Source organism: Symphalangus syndactylus, chromosome 8, assembly GCF_028878055.3.
Source record: "Symphalangus syndactylus isolate Jambi chromosome 8, NHGRI_mSymSyn1-v2.1_pri, whole genome shotgun sequence".
In the NCBI taxonomy this organism is placed as follows: Eukaryota; Metazoa; Chordata; class Mammalia; order Primates; family Hylobatidae; genus Symphalangus; species Symphalangus syndactylus.
Window position 1 is genome coordinate 38,593,802 of NC_072430.2, and position 18,919 is coordinate 38,612,720.

The 18,919-nt window shown below is 43.5% G+C and overlaps 1 protein-coding gene across 13 annotated transcripts in view; it reads right to left on the reverse strand.

Moving 5' to 3' along the window:
* The window catches only part of NRXN3 (neurexin 3), a 1,686,195-nt gene that overhangs the window by 1,573,966 nt on the left and 93,310 nt on the right, over positions 1–18,919 (reverse strand). For all 13 annotated transcript variants that reach the window (XM_055288598.2, XM_055288594.2, XM_055288597.2 and 10 more), the window contains exon 3: positions 5,054–5,071. In XM_055288598.2, the coding sequence (XP_055144573.1) occupies positions 5,054–5,071 (18 nt within the window). The remainder of the gene's footprint in view (positions 1–5,053; positions 5,072–18,919) is intronic.

Consider the following 18,919-nt stretch of genomic DNA (forward strand, 5'->3'; position numbering starts at 1 on the left):
ACCAGCCTGGCCAACATGGTGGAACCCCATCTCTACTAAAAATACAAAAATGTGCTGGGTGTGGTGGCACACACCTGTAATCCTCACTACTCGAGAGGCTGAGGCAGAAGAATTGCTTGAACCCGGGAGGCAGAGGTTGCAGTGAGCCAAGATTGCACCATTACATGCCAGCCTGGGTGACAAGAGTGAAACTCCATCTCAAAAAAAAAAAAAAAAAAAAAAAAGTTAGCCAGAGACAATGCATAAAGGAATAAAGGAATAGGTGTGGCTATGTTCCAAAAGAACTTTACGAGCATTGAAATTCAAATTTCATAAAATTTTTGTCTTACAAATTGTTCATCTTTTGACTGTTCCCAGCCATTTAAAAATGTAAAACACATTCTTAGCTTTCAAGCCATACAAAACCAGGCTGCAAGCTGGATTTGACCCTCAAGCTATAGTTTGCCAACTCCTGCTCCAACCTATGCTATCTTGCCTTACATCTACATGAAAGATGTAACATGTCAGACAGAGCGTGCCTGAACAGTGACCAGCGCAGACTAAGTGGTCAGTAAGTGTTCATTCTCGTTCCCTTCCCTAATCTCGTTCTCCTTCTTCCTCCCCACAACCAGATCAGATATCTCATTCTGTGCCCAGCACAAGAGAGGAAGACGAGGGCTTGAGCGAGGTGAACTGTAACTTCTCAGTAAAGACAGCCCTGTTGGTCCCAAATGGGAGGAGAGAGTGGGAATTTGAGCTCAGTGTGGCTCAAACTTTAATGAGTATACACCTAGAGGTCCTGATAAAATGCAGATTCTGATTCAGCAGGCCTGAGAATCTGCTGGTCGGTCCTGCAGGTCGCCCTGTGAGCAACAAGCTTCAAGCGCATCCCCTCTGTGTCCACAAACACAAGTCAGACTCGAGCTGCCTCCAAGCTTTGGGTTCAGGCTGGACTGAGTGGCTCCCTGGAGACAGGGCAAGGCCCAGGACACATAATCAGGTCCCCTCCCCAAGGACAGCCTGAGATGACTTACAATGGAGGAGGAACACAATACGGGGCGGAGATCAAGTGCGGGTAGGGGAAGGCTCCAGCAAAGGAGTCTGTTCCTTTGGCAACAGCAGACGGAGGCCTCCTGGGGGCCCAGCAGACAGAAGCCCCTCCCGCCGTGCCTGCCAGGGCTCTGATGGACGGAAGCAGGAGGCCTATTTCCTCATCGGGCCTCTGAATAACTAGGGCACTTCCACAAGGTCACAGTTATTCATTTAAATTCCAGGTCTAATCAGCAGGCAGAGCCTGAGAAATTATCCCTTCTGAGGAGAGAGGCTGTCATTGGAGCACCATAAACAGCCCCTCCAGGCGGGAGGGAGAAGCACTGCGGGAGGTAAGAAGAAGGGTCTCACACCCAGAGGTCCCAGAATTGTTCCCTGTGCTCTAACCCACTACTCTTCCCTCTTCCTCATCTCCAAACGGCTTCCAGAGAGTTCTAGAACAGGCGAAAGGCAGGAGAGGGTTAAAGGCAGGGCAGAGATGCCCACCTCTGCCCTACAAGCAGCCCAGGAAGACCAGTGACAAATCCCAGTGTACAAAAACATGGGATAAGGGACCTGACAGGGGTCCCTGCCAGGCCACAAATGGGTAACATGGCGTTGGATAGGTCCCTTCCCTTCTTGGGCCTCAGTTTGCACTCCTTGGTCAGGATACCCTTTAAGCTCCACCATGTCTTAGAACCCTACAAACTCAAAACTCCCCATGAGCTTGTGGCCATACTTCTTGTTCAACAGAGATTTTTGAGGTTAAGCTCTGTGCCATGTGCTGTGCAAAGAGCTGGGAACGCAGACACAAATAGGACACAGCCTGGCCCACAGCTCTGTCACGTGAAAGGCAGGGTCTGGAAGAACAAGAGCACAAGCTTTGGAGGCAGACAGATCCGGGATCCTGGCCTAGTCACTAGCAGGAGGTGACCTGGGCAAGTTACTGAAGCTCCCTGCAGCAGCTTTTCTCCCTCTGTGCTGAGGATGATAACACCAACCTGGAGGGGCTGACATGGAGGGTTAAGAGAATGTCAGAGCTGGGCTCCCGGGCCCTCTTCAGCACCTGCCAAGTCCTTATTGTTACTGTTATTATTTTGAACCTCCTCCCCAAAGGCTACAAGGAGGGAATGTGGATTTCACCCCATGACGTGGAAGAAAATGTGCCTGCCCCTTTTTCCTGGGTGCCCTGGGCTCTTGCTCCAAGTCCCTAGCCTGTCTCTGGGACCTTGGGAAAGGTGTTGCCCACCAGGCCCCATCTCAGACTGCTTTACAGTAGGGTTACTTCTAACTCATCTCCTCCACATCTAAAATTAATCAATTAATCAATTGTCCCTTTATAGTCTTCCAGCAGCCTCTGGGTAAATAGTTACATTAGCTCATAAAATCCCCAACTTGACTTCCTGAGGGGAAGGAAAAAAGAGTCAGAGAACCGCTGAAGGCTTCTTGTTTCAGAACCACAGCGCTGCTGGCTCCAGAATGCCTGGCCAGGGGCTCAGAGAGGCAGGAGGCCCCCACTGACCTCGGCTAGGGCTGGGCACGCTCAGGCCACCTCCTGCCATGTCCAGGGCCACAAGGGAAGGGTCCAAACCAGTGATTTGCTTCAGGCTCAGAAACCACAAGAAAGCAAGGAGTTGGTGGGGCAACAAGATTGGTAATCAGCCCTTGACACTTCAAGGACAGAATGAAGAGCACAAGATCTGAAATTAGGCCACAATCCCCTCTTGGCCCTGCCACTCAACAGCTGGGTGACCGTCACACATCGTTTAACTTCCCTGGGCCCCAACTTCCTCAGCACTGAAATGATGGTCGGGCTACACACCTCAGAGAGATAAGAGAACAAAATGAGACAATAGCCATGAAATTGAAATGGTGTGGGTCAGGCTGGTCATAGTTGCTGTTATCTGAGGAAGGGTGACTCACAGACCTCTACCCCTTTGAAAGGATGGCAGAAGGCCTATGGGTCCACTGCATTTCACTCCACCATGTTATCTCACCCAGGACCAATATGGCGCCTGTGTGAGCATTAGAAAAAGATGCCCCTTTGGTCTGAGGCAGCCTCATGGGCACAAGCTTGGCAAGAGGAACACAGGCTGGATTCATACCCCCATTCACCCCCTTGGCTGGGAGACCCTATGCAGGGCCCAGGTCTATGTGGTGACCCCTGGTCACTTCTCTGCTGGGAATAAGAAAGAGAAGCTGCCACGTGGCACTTTACAAACAAAACGAGGTGTTGGACTTATTCTCTCACTTCCTTGAGGTTTCCCAGCAAATATCATCTTATCAGAGGGTACTTCCCTGACTACCTGTTGTAAATTAGGGACTTCTCCTCTATCCTGCTTCAATTTTCTCCACAGCACTTCCCACCTACCCCCGATACTATATATATGTAATATATACATAACATGCATATACGTGTGTATATATGTATGCATATAAAGTATATGTATATATACATAGATATGTGTGTGTCTGCGTGTACATTTTAGATCATTGTCTGCCTCTGTCTAAAATAAAAGGTCCATGAGGGCATGAATGTCTTCTGTTTTGTTCACTGTTCTGTACCCATGGCCTAGAACAGTTCCTGGAACATAAATATTTGTTGAGTGAGTGATTGAACTAAAATATTATTAAATAGAAATAATAAACTTAATGGCATCTTCCTAGGAAATGCTGTCCTGGGCTTTGGTTCAAACACCAATTATTTTCAAAGGTAGGGAGCAGGCAGGAAAAAATGGAGAGAAACTCTCCGCATTAAGTAGAATAACTGTATTCTACTTTTATGTTGTGTAAAAGCCCACACAGAACAATAATCAGAAGAACACTACTTAAGTCTGGTTGATTATTTTAGATATTTAAGAACAATAAAAAGATAAATTCATTTGGAAAGAAGGCTGCTAATAAAGAAAATGTCACATTATCTCTAAGCAAAAACAAACAAATAAGCAATAGTCTCATTAGGAAATACTTACAAAATCTTTAATCACTGAGAATTTTCACTTATGGGTCCCAGCATGTTCCAATGGAGAGTCAGAAGTTCAAATCCCAGTGCTACCACTGACAAGCTCTATGACCGCGGGCAAAATTGCTTAACCCAACAGGCCCTAAATTTCCTGTACATTAAAATGAATATAATGATACTTTTCTTGCATTAATGCTATAAAAATTAAATGTTAAAAGGACTAAACAAGAAAACGTGAAAACACCTGGGATGATGCTCCCTTCCTATTTGGTCAAGTTAATTATTCTTTTTAACTCAAAGTTCTAGCCAGTTCAGAATACTCTCCAAACCGTTCTAAGTCATCTGACACTTATCCATAAATGCCTGCATCAGTTCACATGATTCTATGTATGTGTGTGTGCATATATATTTGTCCATACACAGGCAATGCTTAAAACCAGGACTGTGGATGAAGACACACTTTAAAAAGAGAAATGCATAATTATTACAAAGGTGGTTCTTTAATTTTTCCATTGACAAAAACCATTTATTCAAACCATCCCACTTTTTTTTCCACAGTGAGCATGTATTATTTACATAACCAGGAAAAACAATAAATATTGCTGATTTCATTGTGAAAAAGACATTTCTTAGAATAAAAAGAAAGAAACCTCCTTTCACCCACATCATATTTTCCATGCTACGTGTGTCATATCTTCTGCTTTCAACCACATGAAGCTAGAGAAGATAAGCAGATGTGTGAAAGACAAAGCAAACGTTGTTCATTAAACTGGAGAATACATATCTAAGAACATCTTTACAAATACTTTCCCAAAAATGTTCATTTTCTGAATCACCCAGAAATACTAATGAGAAGGAAGTGATTATATTAAGTATGAGAACCATATTCCTTTGGCTTTAAAATGGTTCTTCAAAACCAATACAAATCCATTAATTCGAAGCATTTCTTCTTCTAAACCTAGATCAGTGAAAATGCAATATACTCAGAATTTTGTCTCTATAAAAGTCTCACTCAGACTCAAACCATGCACAATCTAGCAGAGGGGAAATTCCCACAGCAGCTGTGCAAACACAAAGACTCACCTGGATCTTGACTGACATCTGTGGCAGCATTTTCAAAGGGAGGGAAAGGGAGAGAGAAGAGAAAAGGGGAGAAAAAGGAAGAAGAGTGTTAGCAGCACACACACACACAATGCAATGTGCCCTTGCATGACTATCAAGTTCATGCAAGCTCCAGAGGTACTCAGCTTCTGAGCACTTAGTTCTACCTTCACCCAAAAACCACCCATGCAAGCCGAGGGGCCAAGCTCCCTTTTCACTTTGCATGTAGCAAGAGAGGTAAGCTTCACATCTGTCCGGAAAGACATCATCCTGGAATCAGATAGGGCTTCAAAGAGCCAAGCAGACTGGAATCCTGCAAGAATATTGGTTAAAATATTCTGGTTGATTTCTGCACACTGACACCAAAGCAAATCCTCCTCCTCCTCCTCTTCGGATACCAAACACTGGACATGAAGTCAAGCAAGGTTTCCCAGCAGAGAGAAAAAGTAAAAACGAACCATTCCCTTGAGAAACAAAGCAAAAGAGGCATAAGAATTAAGAGCAAGTTACAGATTTATTCACCACATAGGACTGAAGGACATAAGGTCACAAAATATTTACAATTCCCCGCCTCCCCAGTATACCCAGTGACCACACTTCATCACAGACAGCAGTGTGTGTGCATGAGATTGTGTGTGAGTAGATCATTCATCAAACAAATTGAAATCCTGCCTCCTACTTTAATTTTTCCTTGCTTTTCACTCCAACACTAATGACAGAAATTGCCATTTGAAATCACTTTTGACAACTACGAATAAACATCCAACCCTAGATAGGCTGACATTTGAATTAAGCCAATGAACTTTCAGAAAATGAAGAACGGTTCACTCCTATCCGCCCCATGAACAACATAATCTCCTCCTCCTTCCCTCAGATGTGAAATAGAATCGGGCTGGGGAAGCACAACCCAGAGCAACCCAAGGCACTGTTAAAACCCCTAGACCCAACCTGAGAGGATATACCACAGCAGAGGAGAAGGAACAAGGAGCTGCTTCAGGAAACCAATGACCAACCTGGCAATCTTGGATAGCTCACTTAGAATCACTGAATGGTGGATCTGGAGTAGCCACAGACACTAAGTACCTAGTTTAGTTCTTTTTTGTTAAGATGGAGGATGAAAAAGTAGAGAGACTTGTATAAGGTCACACAGCTACTTCAGGGGCAGAGACTAGAAAATATCCTAGATCTCTTGCATCCCACCCAGTCCATCATTCATTCAACTGAAGCCTAGGTCCCTCAAGAGCATACAGGACCTGAATTTGGTTTGCAGATTAAAGTGATCATGCTGAAGCCATAGGGAAGCGGGTGAGCATCTCCCACCTGCCCTACGAGTGGGTCATGGTTTATTCTCTGTGCCTCTAATTTTCTGCCTGAACAGGATGGGTAATGTTCTTCATGCCAACCAATAATGAAACACCTGCAATCAGATTTGTAAAGCTCCAATGTGTCCTTAGGGCCCTTGCCCCAGGAAAATCCAGGTGCTGACCAACTAAGCTGTGCCCCAGAATAAACATACCCATAGCAACAGCTGAGCACTTCTCTAGCCCCCACCCTGCCTCCCCAGAAGCTGTATCTGCCCAAAGAAACTTCTAGAAAGCTCTGAATCATGCCTCAGTCACACCCCTCCCTTAAGGTTTTCTAGTGTGTTAGATTTAGGGATGAATGGCAGGAAGAAGAGAAGAGGTGGAAAGGGAAAAAGTGTTGTTATTGATGGATTGCCTAGAATAGATGTTAAAATACCCCTTAATTAAACAGTATATCAAACTATTTACATGTGGCCAAGTTCTGTGGCAGAAGAATGTCAACACCATTGTTCATACAAGTAGGCTCTTTGGGGACACCAAGTCACAGGGAGACAGAATTCCTTGGAACTCCAAAGGTTTTTTGATACTGGTTACTTGCCCATTTGGGGATGTGGTTACAATCTTAAACTTCAGAGACAGACAGATCTGGGTTCAAATCCCAGCCTCTCTGTGGCCTTGGACCCATCATTAAACTTCTAAGAGTCATCTTCCTTGGCTATAAAATGAGAATGATATCAGAGCCTCCCTCATGGGGGTGTTATGAGAATTAAGTGAGATTAAATGCTTGTAAAGCACTGAACTAAGTACAATGCTACATAAATGTTAGTGACTCTGATTGTTATCACTTTGAATTACCACAGATGGAAATATCAAAAAATATTGACCAGATGGCTGACTGGAAACACCAAGAGATCACAGGAATGAAGCCAGTGATTTTGGTTCCACTTTTCTACTTATGAATAAGGACATCTGCTCCCGATCTCCCCTCCCTCTGGTTCTTTCCCACCCCATTCCTCAGTGTGAAGTGAGAGGGCGAACAGAAGCAAGGATCAAAACAAATTCCATCCTTATTTCTTTTGCTTTCCCTCCTCAAGTCTCAATTTGGCATAGTTCTAGTCCTGTATGTAAAAATACTGCACCTATTCTTGTCAAAGAGGGGCAACAATCCCACCGAAAACAAACAAATGAACAAAACCTTCTGGCTGGGGATCAAGGTCCAAGCTCAGTTCCTAGCTGTGGCGCTGACCTGGAGGCAGGTCTGAGTATTATTCCAACTTTAGGAATAGAGACACATTATCACCTGGCCCCTGGCCCAAGAATCGGTGAGTGACCTGAATCTCTGGACTCAATTCTGACTGACAGAATGAAATGGCAAAGGCAAGAGGTAGACGAAGGAGGGGAATGGCTAGCAGGTAAGGATCAAAACCTTAGCAGTGTCTATCTGCCTATCCAGCATCCCTTTCCTCTTCTTCTTGTACCAATCCTCAGCTGTTTTCCAGGGAACCCGCCCCCCTTCCCAGCCTTAGCCCACGTGGTTTGCTAGAGGTGACCCCCACTCCCACTTGAGCTCCAAGGGTAGTAGTCATGTGACTCAGTCCAGGTCTTGAGAATATTCTATCTCCAATAATTGGCTCAGGAACAGACATGTGACCCAAGCCCAACCAATGACAGTCTCCCCAGAGAATTTTACTGGAATTATCAGGAAATGGGGTGCTTTCATTTCTCTAGAGCTGCCATATTCCATTTTTGTTACCATGTGAAGACAGCTTACCTAAAAATATGGGGAGCATAGAAGAAAACAGCTTTTCTTAATAAGGGGATTAAGATGACCTAGAACCAAATCCTAGCTCTACCCCTTCATCTACACCTTAGCTTCTCTGAGCCTCAAACTTCTCATGTACAAATGGAGATACTAAAAGTATTTCTGCAAGTTTTATCAATGAAGGTCATCTATTCACCATTCAATACATATTGACTGAGCATCTATCATAGGCTGAACTCTGCTTTAAAAATTGGAGATACAAGCAGTGAATGAAACAGACAATACTCTTGGGTTTTAATGGGAATAAAAACGGATATATAATGTCAAATAGTGATTGGAGCCATGAAGAAAGGAAAAGTAGAGTAAGTGCCAGCAGAGTATCCCCATTTTAGAGAACGTAGTTAAAGGTCTTTCTGAGGAAGCAGTATTTGAGCTGATACCTGAAGAAGGTGAGAAACACTCTTATGTATACCGGACAAAGACTATTCAGACAGGGGAATAGCAAATGCAAAAGATCTAGGCTGTACCTGCTCAGTTAGTTATTTCTACGTTATGATAGAAAAACCGAGGACTGGCTCACATTACTCCCACCTTCCTAGCTCTACCATTCACACACATCCTCAGTAGGTAACAGGTACTCAAGAAATATTCAGGGGGAAAAAGTAATCCTGATGAAAACTAGCTCTGGCCCAGTTGCAGCCACCTCCCTTAGGATCTCCATGCTCTAAACAGTAGGAACAAAACAGGAAAGAAAGAATTGGAAACCCACCTCCATCTTTCACCCACTCTCTTCAGCATCACAACCAGGGAAGAAGTAAATTAGGGCATTCCTGCCTCCACTCAGAACCCCACGGACACTTACTGCATATTCAACAATAACTTTAGCCACAAGTGCATACGCTCAGCATGGTCACCCTCAAGTCCAAGGGAAACAATTTTCTGCAGTTTGGGGAACCTGGTTCTTCTAACCTGATATGGTTTTGCTGTGTCCCCATCCAAATCTCATCTTGAATTATAGTTCCCATAATCCCCACAAGTCACGAGAGGGACCCAGTGGGAGATAATCATGGGGGCAGTTACACTCATGCTGTTCTTGTGGTAGTGAATGAGTTCTCACAAGATCTGATGGTTTTATAAGGGGCTTTTCCCCCTTTTGCTCAGCACTTCTCCTTCCTGCCACCATGTGAAGGACATGTTTGCTTCCCCTTCTGCCATGATTATAAGTTTCCTGAGGCCTCCCCAGCCCTGCAGAACTGAGAGTCAATCAAACCTCTTTTCTTTATAAATTACCCAGTCTCAGGCATTCCTTCACAGAAGCATGACAACAGACTCATACATAACCATTGGGAGGAAAAGAAAGGACCCATCATTCACCACTATTGCACTTGCAGAAGCTAGCTCAGCCGCCGTAGTCCTCCCACCTCACCCTTCATTTGTACTAGATCATCTGGACAGGTATGAGTCCAAGATTCCCCCGACTTGCTACTTCAACTCCCCCATGCCTCTGGAGGCGCTCTGGGGAGCATGGGACAGGCTGCACAGCCAGCCTCCTGTAGGCGAGTCCCAGTCAAACCTTCTGGGACCCCACCTGGTGAACCCTGCATTGAGTCTGACCTATTTTCTAGGAGAGAAAATAGAATATAGATTTAAATGCAGTGGCACTCTGGAAAACTACAGGCCCAGCAGTATGAGAAAATAAAATAGCAGGAGGTAGCTGAGGAAGTGTGCTGGCACAGGGGAAAACGCCACCGCCCCTAGATCAATCTTACCTGGTTTGCCAACTGCCTTTTCTTCTGCAATCTGCCCCCACTTTTTGTCTATTAAAAATTGATACACACATATGTATACACACATATTTACCTATGTATTTCCTCTGGCCAGTCCTGGGGCCCTAGGCTGCTCCTCCATACACAGACCCCAGCTGGTCTAACAGTAGCATCCACAGGCAGAGGGAGGTGTACAGATGAGACCCTCAGAAATAGGGAGGCAGCAAGGCAAGGAGTCAGAAACACCTGCAGCTACATCCCTTCTGTGTCTGTCTGCCTTCCTTCTGTGTGACAAGAGGAAGGGTGGGGTTGATTTTTATAATACTCTTATCATCTCATATATGAAGGTAATAAAATCACCAGCTAACATTGACTGAGGGTTGTCTATGTGCTAGGCACTGTCCTAAGTGCCTCACAACAACCCGATGAGGTAGGAACTATTACCACACTCATTTTACAGATAAGGAAACTGAGGCACAGAAAGCTTAGGTAACTGGCCAAAAGTCACACAGCCTGTGGAGCCAGAGCCTGAATCCTGGACATCCAGCTGTGGATTTCCCTTTCTGTCAATTACCATTCTGGCAGTATCAGCCCATCAGAGGGTGAAAGTGAGGACAAAATGGGATAAAAGCAATATTAATCCTAACAAAACTCATATTTATTAAGCATTCTCTGTGTGCTGTTATACAGGCTGGGATCTGTGTATGGGGAAGCAGCACTGGGCCCCAGGACTGGCCTGAGGAAATATGTATGCAAATATGTGTGTATACATATGTATATATTTATTTTTCTAATAGACAAAAAGTGGGGGTAAATTGCAAAAGAAAAGACCGTTTACAGCCAGATAAGATTGATTTAACGGAGTTGGCATCCTCCCCTAGGTCATATGCATCACCTTATTTAATCTTCATTATAACCCTAACAGGTAGAAACATTATTCATCCTATTTTACAGATAAGGAAACTAAGACCTAGAGAGGATGCACTATGATTATACCTCTCAGACTCAGCAGCACATCAGGTAAGGGTCAAACTATATTTTTAAATGTAAGAGCAAACCAGGACAGAAACCATCTGACCCATGGAGCTACAAATTAGATATGAGAATATTAGGCATCTCATGAAAGTAAGAAAAAGGTATTGCAAGGGACAGAGGAAAGGGGTAAAATGCAGTAATGCCGTAGGCCTGAGCAACTGGAGCCCCTGCCCTGGGCTATATGTTATCAGAGGGGCCCATTCTGTTCCTTCTGCAGCCACATCCCAGCCCAGGAAATGAAGAGTCCACAGGTCAAATAGATGTTTCCACCTAGAGCCAGCAATACTTGCCCCCACCCTTATAGAATATGCTCTGGTACCCAGAATTCCTCGCCCAATAGCTCCAAATCTAGATGGGCCTCTTCCCAGGGTCCGTTCTCTCAAAGCAGACCAGCCTACTGGTATGTACACTCTAGTGTCAAGAAGTGGCCAAGAAGAAGCTGTCTGCAGGAGTTGTGGGCTTCTACAGGCTGGGGAGTCACATAAACGTGCATGAGGGCCTTCCTGGTGCTAGCAATGAGAGACGGGAGGCTGGCCACTGGCCTCCATGTATAGTCTTGCCTCAGGCCCTCAGATAGCAGGGCAGGCCTTCCACTAAGGATTACACTGAGCCATAACATTAGAAGACAAAAAAAAAAAAGGCAAACACTGCACCTCCCCAGTGGCCTATTGACTCCTGCCCCCAGGAAAGATGAGCATAAGGTTTTCCCTTCTTCTTCAAGAACAAACACAGAAACAATTTTTTCAGTTAAGAACTAAAGCAAACTTCCAGCAGTGAGGAGGTTGTTTCTTTCATTCTAGGGCTCTTTCTGGCTCTCAGTGTCTGAGCTCTTCAAACACAGGAAGAGTTGTCTCCATAAAAGGCCGGGTGGTGTTAGCTTTATCCCGGACATAAGGATCCATTCATCTACCTTCGTAGAGGACTGGGCCCCAGAGCCCTGGTGCTGTTTGCTTTTGTTCTTTGATGCTAATAACTCCAGATTGCAGGATGGAGCATCAGTAGCAGCTATATCAGGTGCCAGTCAGCCTGGGCAGGCAGTGGACAGGAGGGGAAGAGGAAGGACCAAGGCAGGCATTTCTGTGGGCCAGGTCACTGCTGTACTCAAACACCTTCAGGGGCTCTCACATACTTGTAGTGGCTCTGGCTTGAGGAACCAGGGTTTGACTGACAGTTGGGAGAAGAGGCAATCTGGTTGTTACAGATATAATCAGAGATCAGTGCAGACAGCCTTTTTTTTTTTTTTTTTCTAATGCTTTAGAAGTTTTGAGAACAGGCATGGGAGTAAGGTAGCCTGGGTTTGAATCCCGGCTCTGCCACTTGTCACTTAAAATATTTTTGGCAAATTTCTTAGGTTCATGGTCCTCTTCTTCCACACAGAAATAATGGTAGTAAAGTCAGTTCTGCCAGAAGCATGTATGCAATCCTAAAAGTCATTTCGCTGTGCAAAATCATACAGTAAAAATCACAGAGCTTAACTGGAAAGATGAAGTTGGGATGCAACACCTATAAACTTCATCAGTGACACATAATAGAGGAAGCAGTTTTATACATGTTAAATCACTAAGAAGTACGTAAGTACTACAATAAATATGGCACTTTTAACAGACCTGAAGTTTGTCTGTGAAAGTGGGAAGCTTATGAATCGTTGTAAAGTGTAGCAGGAGTATCTCCTGGAATTGGACACAAAGTTGAAACATCAGTTGTGGGGTGGGACTCACAACACACATGGTAGCTGGTACAAGTTTGAGATGTGTGCACTTTGAGTGTTCTTACACAGCTTGCTTCTGCTGGCTGCAGTTTTCTGCCTTCACCTAGTGTTTCTTATGGACAAAATCATGCATAATCAAAAGCGAAATTATTATGCTCAAAATGTTCCCTAATACATCAATTGCATTGGAACAAATTTGCATTTTCAAACAAGTGTTATAACAGAACTGATTGTCCCTAATTTACATGACTATTGTGAGGATTAAGTTAAATAATCCATATAAAGTTGTTCAGCACAATGCCAGGCACACAGTAAACATTCAAGAAACTTATTGAAATTATTACTGTTTCTGCTGGCTTGTTGACACATCTCTTGTAAACTGAAAATGACAAGTTGAGCTTCTATTGACCTGTTTAAGCATTGCAAACAAAAGCCATTTCCAGCCAAATAACATTTCCCAGCCTTAGGCCATGAGGTTGGCACCTGCAGTAGTCTCCCACACAACAGGGTGAGGGCCTTGGGAAAGTCCTCGTAGCAGATAGGCACTGCCAGGAAACAGGATGCATATATCAACTTCCTAGGGAAAGAAATGGATGCTGTCCTTCTCACACTGCAGCACAACCCACCAGGGAAAGGAATACACATCTGCATCTCAGAGGACACCAGGAAATCAAAACAGAAACTGGCCTAAATGAGATGTCCCATCATCTGGTAGGAGAGAGAAAAGTGTATCACAGGAGGAGAGAGAAATCTGTCAATTCCTATGTTGGAAAACACTCTAGACACAGACATCTCCAATTTCTCTGCCCCTCTCTTAGATAGCATAGAGGTTAAGAGGCAGGTTCTAGAGTCAGGTAGACTTGGATGACAATCCTGGCTCTTGCACACATGAGCTCAGGCATGTTAGCCAATCTCTTCAAGCCCTAACCTCCCCATCTGTAAAATGGGGACAGTCTACTTGCCTGGTAGGACTGATGTAAGCATTATAAAGAACTAATGTATGCAAAAGCACTTAGCAAGGTGTCTGGCACAAAAGAAGTAGTCATTGAGGCTGGCAATCATAATTATTGCATTACTTGACCCCAGCGATTTCCTTGAGACAGAGGATCTGCCCTCTTTCAAAGAATTCCCTACCACCTGGAAAGACTCCGACTTCCCAGAGTTTAGGCCAATAGGATGAATATTCTAGGAGAAGCAGGTGGGTCTTCTCGGGATTCAGTGGAGGTGAGTTCTGCAAACTTTTCAATTCAATACAAAATAAAGTGTCTTAGAAGAGGAGGCATACTATAGCTGCTCTGTAGGGGATGCTGATACTGGGTGTGGGAAAGAGCCCTCAGTTTGGAGTCAGAAGCCCTGGTGCTAGTTTTGTTTTCCCAGTTTTTTTGAATTGTGATAAAATACACATAACATGAAATGTACCATCATAACCATCTTTAAGTGTACAGTTTAGTGGTATTAAGTACATTCGTAATGTTGTACAACCACCATCATTGTCCACTTCCACACTTTCCATCTTGCAAAATTGAAACTCTATACCTACTAAAACTAATTCCCTTTACCCCCTCCCCGTGGCCCCTGAAAACTACCAATCTACTTTCAATGTCTATGAACTTGACCATTCTAGGTACCCCATATAAGTGGAATCACACAGTGTTTGTCTTTTTATGACTGGCTTATTCCACTTAGCATAATGTCCTCATGGTTCGTTCATGTTGCAGCACGTGTCAGAATTTTCTTCCTTTTTAAGGCTGAATAATATTCCATTGTGTATACAGTCCACATTTTAGTTACAGAAGCCCTGGCTTTGAGGCCTGACTTTCCAGTTTCCTACTAGCTGTGTGACTTTTGCCAACTGAGCCTCTGTGAGCTTCATTTTCCATATCCCCAACTACTGGGAATAATGACAGTAAGTACATGACCAGGTTGCTGTGAGGTTTGAATGAGGCCATAAATATGTAAGTGCTTGGTAAACAACAGAGTGCTATATCATTTGTTTATTCACTCCAGAAATACTAACGAGGGGCAATTCCTTGTTAGCCAATATGCTAGATCTTAGTGTCAAAAAAAGGTTTAAGTGGGATCCCTATTCACAATAACATCATAAAAGAAATGTGAAAAACATGACCCAGAAGACAGCGGGGCAGGGATTATTATGTATTATAATCCCTGCCATTTACTGAGTGCTTCCTGTATACCAGGCCCCTGCAACTATAGTGTATGTAAATAATCTCATTTAATCCTACTGATGTAGATACTGTTGTTATCCCACTTAACAGACAAGGAAACTAAGGCTCAGGGAAGTTAATATTCCCAAGTTCACGCATCTCATAAATAATAGCCAGGATGTGAACTCCAATTTCTCTGACTCTAAACTCGTTTTCCTTCCCACAGTACCATACTTCCATCCACAAATATTTCTTCCCTTACTGGTCTCACCACCCAAATCTATCATCCTTTGGGACACCAGGACAAATTTCAGGAAATTAGCGTGTGCTCACTGAGACCACTGGAAAGTATGGAAGGAACTGATGGCCATTAAGTATTTTAGAGTATAATGTGCATTGTTGTATGTACAACGTCCGATGCTGCGTGGGATCTCAGGAGCCATATTTCAGAGACAGGATTAAAAGCTGGGGTAGCATATCCAAAACTAAATTCCATAAAAATACAACATCACAACGTCCAGCAAGATGTGAACAGTTGTTCTTTGAAAAACAAAACAAAACAAAACTGTGGTGCAGTAAATTTAGAACACACAAAGTTTGTTTTTTAATATCCCAAGTCTTCAGAAAACTTCATCCATACTAAGATATACTGTGGAGTCCAAGAGGAGATATAGTCCATAGGGGATATATGTTTTTAGATCACTGAAAATTCCCCCTCAATCCCCCCATTAAACATCTAGTAACATCTCACAGAACACAGTTTGAGAAAGGCTGGCTTTGGGATTCTCAGAAAAGCTGGGAAGGTTTACAATTTACCACAAGCCTTTATCCTCACCCTTTTTTTGTTCTCATCGTGAGCCTTTGTGTCTGGTTCTATTCAAAATAGCTAACATTTACTGACCACGTGCTACATGCCAGACACTGACTTAGGCACTGGAGACTCAAAAAGATGGCTCTGCATGCTGTTAAGTCACCAATCTCATGAACCAAGAGACGATGTAAACATGATAGCGTGGCCCTTCATGATCTTCTATTATCATACTTAGCACTAATGGGGGATTTAGAGTTGACAGAGAACGCTTCAAAGTCTTTGACTGGAGAAACCTCAAAGTGCCCCTATAGGATGGACAGCAACAACTGAGTGGAGAGAAATCTTTTATTTTTTTGAGAGACAGTGTCTTGCTGTCACCCAAGCTAGAGGACAGCTGCATGATCAAGTGGTCCTCCCAGCTCAGCCTAAGTAACTGGGACTACAGGCACATGCCACCATGCCTAACTAACATATTTTTTATCTTTTGGTACAGAGAGGGGTCTCACTTTGTTGCCTAGGCTGTTCTTAAATTCCTGGCCTCAAGCAATCCTCCCACATTAGCTTCCCAAAGTGCTGGCATTACAGATGTGAGCCACTGTACCTAGCTGAGGAATTTTTTGTAAAGACATTTCACCATATGGGCCGATGGTCAGATGGACACCCCTGAGGGCTGGGCTCACTGAGAGGCATGTAGAAAGTTTTGAGCTCAAATGCTAATATTGCTATTCATTATGTGACCTTGGATAAGTCCCTTAAACTTCATCTGTAAATTGGGAGTCATTGTATCAATTCCAGAGTTGTCAAGTTTATCAAAAGAAGCAATTGTATATAAAATACCTAATGACCTGCCTGACACCATGCTCAGCACATATTAATTCCCTGTTCTTTGATTGTTGACATCCTGGAATACTGTGTTAAGAAAGAGTTTGAAGCTACACATGGGCCTGGGATAAAAAGAACTTTATGGTTGATTAGCACGGTTTGCAACGAACTTGAGAAGGAAGGGGTAACATATTGGCTTAAGATAGCATTCAACTGAATGCGTCCCAATGGGTCCTTGCCCTGACAGAATGAGTTTCTAGTGACCTGGGGAACCCCAGAAGAAAGCAAGTAGCCCTACTAGAAGACTCTCTTACTTCTAAGCCCCTTGGCAGCTTTTCAGCTTTCCCTTGTACCCCTCCATTTCTCCCCTTTAAAAAAAAAAAAAAAAAAAAAAAAAAAAAAAAAAAAAGCAAGGTTGATTTCTTCTCCTTTGTAAAGTAAGGAGGTGTTGTAAAGCTCTGGACCTAAAAGAATCTTTTTTTGAGTCTGAGGCCCATGCATATTGCCTACTAATGAGTACCAGTCCCATTCTGAAGGCTCAACAGGAGTCTGCAGGCCCTTCCAGAGGGAGCTCAGAAACCCAGACAAGGAGATGTTCTGCTTCCAAGAAACACAGAGATTAGGCTGGGGTTGGTGGCTCATGCTTGTAATCCCAGTACTTTAGGAGGCCAAGGTGGGCGGATCATGAGGTCAGGAGATCAAGACCACCCTGGCCAACAAGGTGAAACTCTGTCTCTACTAAAAATACAAAAATTAGCTGGGTGTGGTGGTGCATGCCTGTATTCTCAGCTACTTGGGAGGCTGAGGCAGGAGAATCACTTGAACCAGGGAGTCGGAGGTTGCAGTGAGCCGAGATCACACCACTGCACTCCAGCCTGGCGACAGAGTGAGACTCCATCTCAAAAAAAAAAAAAAGAAAGAAACACAGATTAAGTAAGAGGAGAGAGAGTCCCTAAAAAGCATTTCAATTTCACATTCACATATTAATAATATGCTTTGTGAATTATAATTAGAATTATTAACCACTATTTTTATCTTATAACTTCTGTTGTACTCTAAAGACAGTTTAAAAACAGTAAAAACAAAAAAAGGAGATGTTTCTGAGATCGTTTTAGAGATAATAAGAAAAGGCAGAGAATTTGAAAAATGAAAGAGTCTTAGGATTTCAAGTAATTCCATTCCTTTCATTGTACAGGTTCATTTCATTGACATATATTCATTGCACATTATCTATGTCCCAGGAACTGTGCTAGGCACTGGGGTGATGGCAGATGAACAAGACGGACACAGGTCTTGCACTCTTGGAACTTAGAGTCTAGCCAGGAAGATGGGCCACAAATAATCAGACAAGCAATTAATTAATTATAATTGTGATCAGTGCTGTAGAGTTGTCCAGGACACTTTGAGGCACAGAGGAGGAAACACATATCCAAGAGAGAAGAATTAACATGTCCACTCAGCTGGAGAATGTCGGAGCTGAAATCAGAATTGAGGTCATCTGCATCCCAGGTCATTGCTTTTCCCACTGTGCCTCTGCTGGGGTACTGGTACCCTGGACTGGGGGTCTGGGAAAAGAATCCAACATTAAGAGTATAGTGAGAGCAAGCACTGGATTTAGAGGTGGTTTCAGTTCTAAAAGTCACTAGTTCATTGAATGACCTTCAACTCTTTGTGCCAGTATTTTCTTCTATATTAAATAGAAGAATATATTTTAGGGGGCTGATACTCAAATGAGATAATGTATATGAAAATGCTTTAAAAATATAAAATACCATACAAGTGTGTTTTATTGCTAACTCTTAATATATCATCTGCCTCATCATCTCATCAGTGTCCTCTCCCCTCTCCACAACTCTAGCAGGCACCAGGATGCCACCTACCACCACTGGCTTTGGGTAACTTGACGAAAATTTATTAAGTCCAACCTACTTCTACCTCCCCTAGTTCATTCCCTTCTACACACCTTTAAACAGGTGCACCTTGAAAAAAAAATTGTAAAGCAAACTTACAGGATTCTCTACTCCTGCTCCTGACCTACAACTTCCCAATAAAGAAAAGACTCAGTGCCAACCTATCACCAAAAGCTTGTGTTTATAAATGCAATAAAATATTTTTAGTATTCAAAAAAAGAGTATGGCAGTGGCAACTGGGAAAGAAAAGCAAGCAGCCAAATTTATGCAGCTTTTGTAGAGAAACAACAGTGCGAACTTAGGGATTTACCTCTAAGCCCAGACACTCACTCATGCATTTTAGCAGTGGGAAATGGTTTTAACTATCACACAGTGGGGTCTTAAACACTAGAGCCTTCAACCACCAGGACAATAAAGACTAGACAGGGGAGCCCCCGCCACAGGAATTAGAAAGGGCAGAGATGGGTGGTATAGACCCACTACACTGGCTGAGCTCTAATCTATCTGCTGTACTTTGCTTTGGAATTAATCAAACAAATCCCCTGATAAATCTAAGGCCGTTATT